Source organism: Gekko japonicus, unplaced genomic scaffold, assembly GCF_001447785.1.
Source record: "Gekko japonicus isolate JY-2015 unplaced genomic scaffold, Gekko_japonicus_V1.1 scaffold2911, whole genome shotgun sequence".
Classification (NCBI taxonomy): Eukaryota; Metazoa; Chordata; class Lepidosauria; order Squamata; family Gekkonidae; genus Gekko; species Gekko japonicus.
In genome coordinates, this window is record NW_015170977.1 from 158,580 (window position 1) to 159,496 (window position 917).

Here is a 917-nt window from a genome sequence, read left to right on the forward strand (position 1 = left end):
GAGGCAGGGAGGAAGCAACTTACCCTCCCTCTACTCCTGCCTCCTCCTGGCTGAATGAGGGCCGGAAGCGGGGCAGCCGGAAGCAGGGGGCGGGGCTTCATCATGTGCCCCGCCCCCCGTACCTCACCTGGGGGAACTGTGATCCCCCGCCACCCCCCCCCGAAATGACCTCTGGGTCTTCCTCTTTTCCTGCTGCCTTCAACTTTTCCTAGCTCTCTAGTCTTCTCCACTGAGTCTTGTCTTCTCATGATGTGACCAAAGAACAATAGCCTTAGTTGAGTCATTGTTAGCTTCTAGGGAGAACTCAGGCAAGGATTAGCAAGTGCCCTGTTCCTCAGAGGTATTGACCCCTCCTGAAAAGAAAGATGTCTCCCCCACCACCACCAATTTCCCTGGAGGAAAAAGACCTCACGGTTACCGCACTGAAATGGAGCAAACAGCTCTCATACCGGGAGATGTACTAACCCCTGCACCTCGCAAGAACACCCACCTGAGAGGGGACGTCTGTAGTAATCTGGGCAAAGGGTGGGGTCCGGAGGAATAGGCCCCGTGATCCTGGAGGGCCCCTCCGACATCTCAGCTTTCGCTCTACACCAAGAACTGTAATGTCTCGTTTTTTCTTTGGCCTCTCGTGCTGGACACTGTTTGTCCGTACCAGTCAGCGTGGAAGTGTAACCGATGGAGGAAGGGGCAGGGTGCTCGAGAGGTACTGCTGCTGCTGCAAAGGAAAATAACCATTGGATCGGCACAGAATCAACACGACAACCAGCACAAAAAGTGATTTGCCCAACATCTTCTACACTGTGTTGCTTCCCTGGCATTCCGCCCCATTCCGATCCTTCTCACAGGCAACTTGCTCCTACTCTCTTGCCTTTTCCTTTTTGCTGTCAGGTCACAGCTGACTCATGGCAACCAGT

At 54.2% G+C, this 917-nt stretch overlaps 1 protein-coding gene across 1 annotated transcript in view; it reads right to left on the reverse strand.

Annotated features, from left to right (window-relative positions):
• ENKD1 (enkurin domain containing 1) overlaps window positions 1-712 on the reverse strand; it is a 16,842-nt gene extending 16,130 nt beyond the window's left edge. The window contains exon 1 of the mRNA XM_015418965.1: window positions 491-712. Coding sequence (XP_015274451.1) covers window positions 491-575 — 85 coding nt within the window. The 5' untranslated portion in view covers window positions 576-712. The remainder of the gene's footprint in view (window positions 1-490) is intronic.
• Window positions 713-917: the final 205 nt, after the last annotated feature.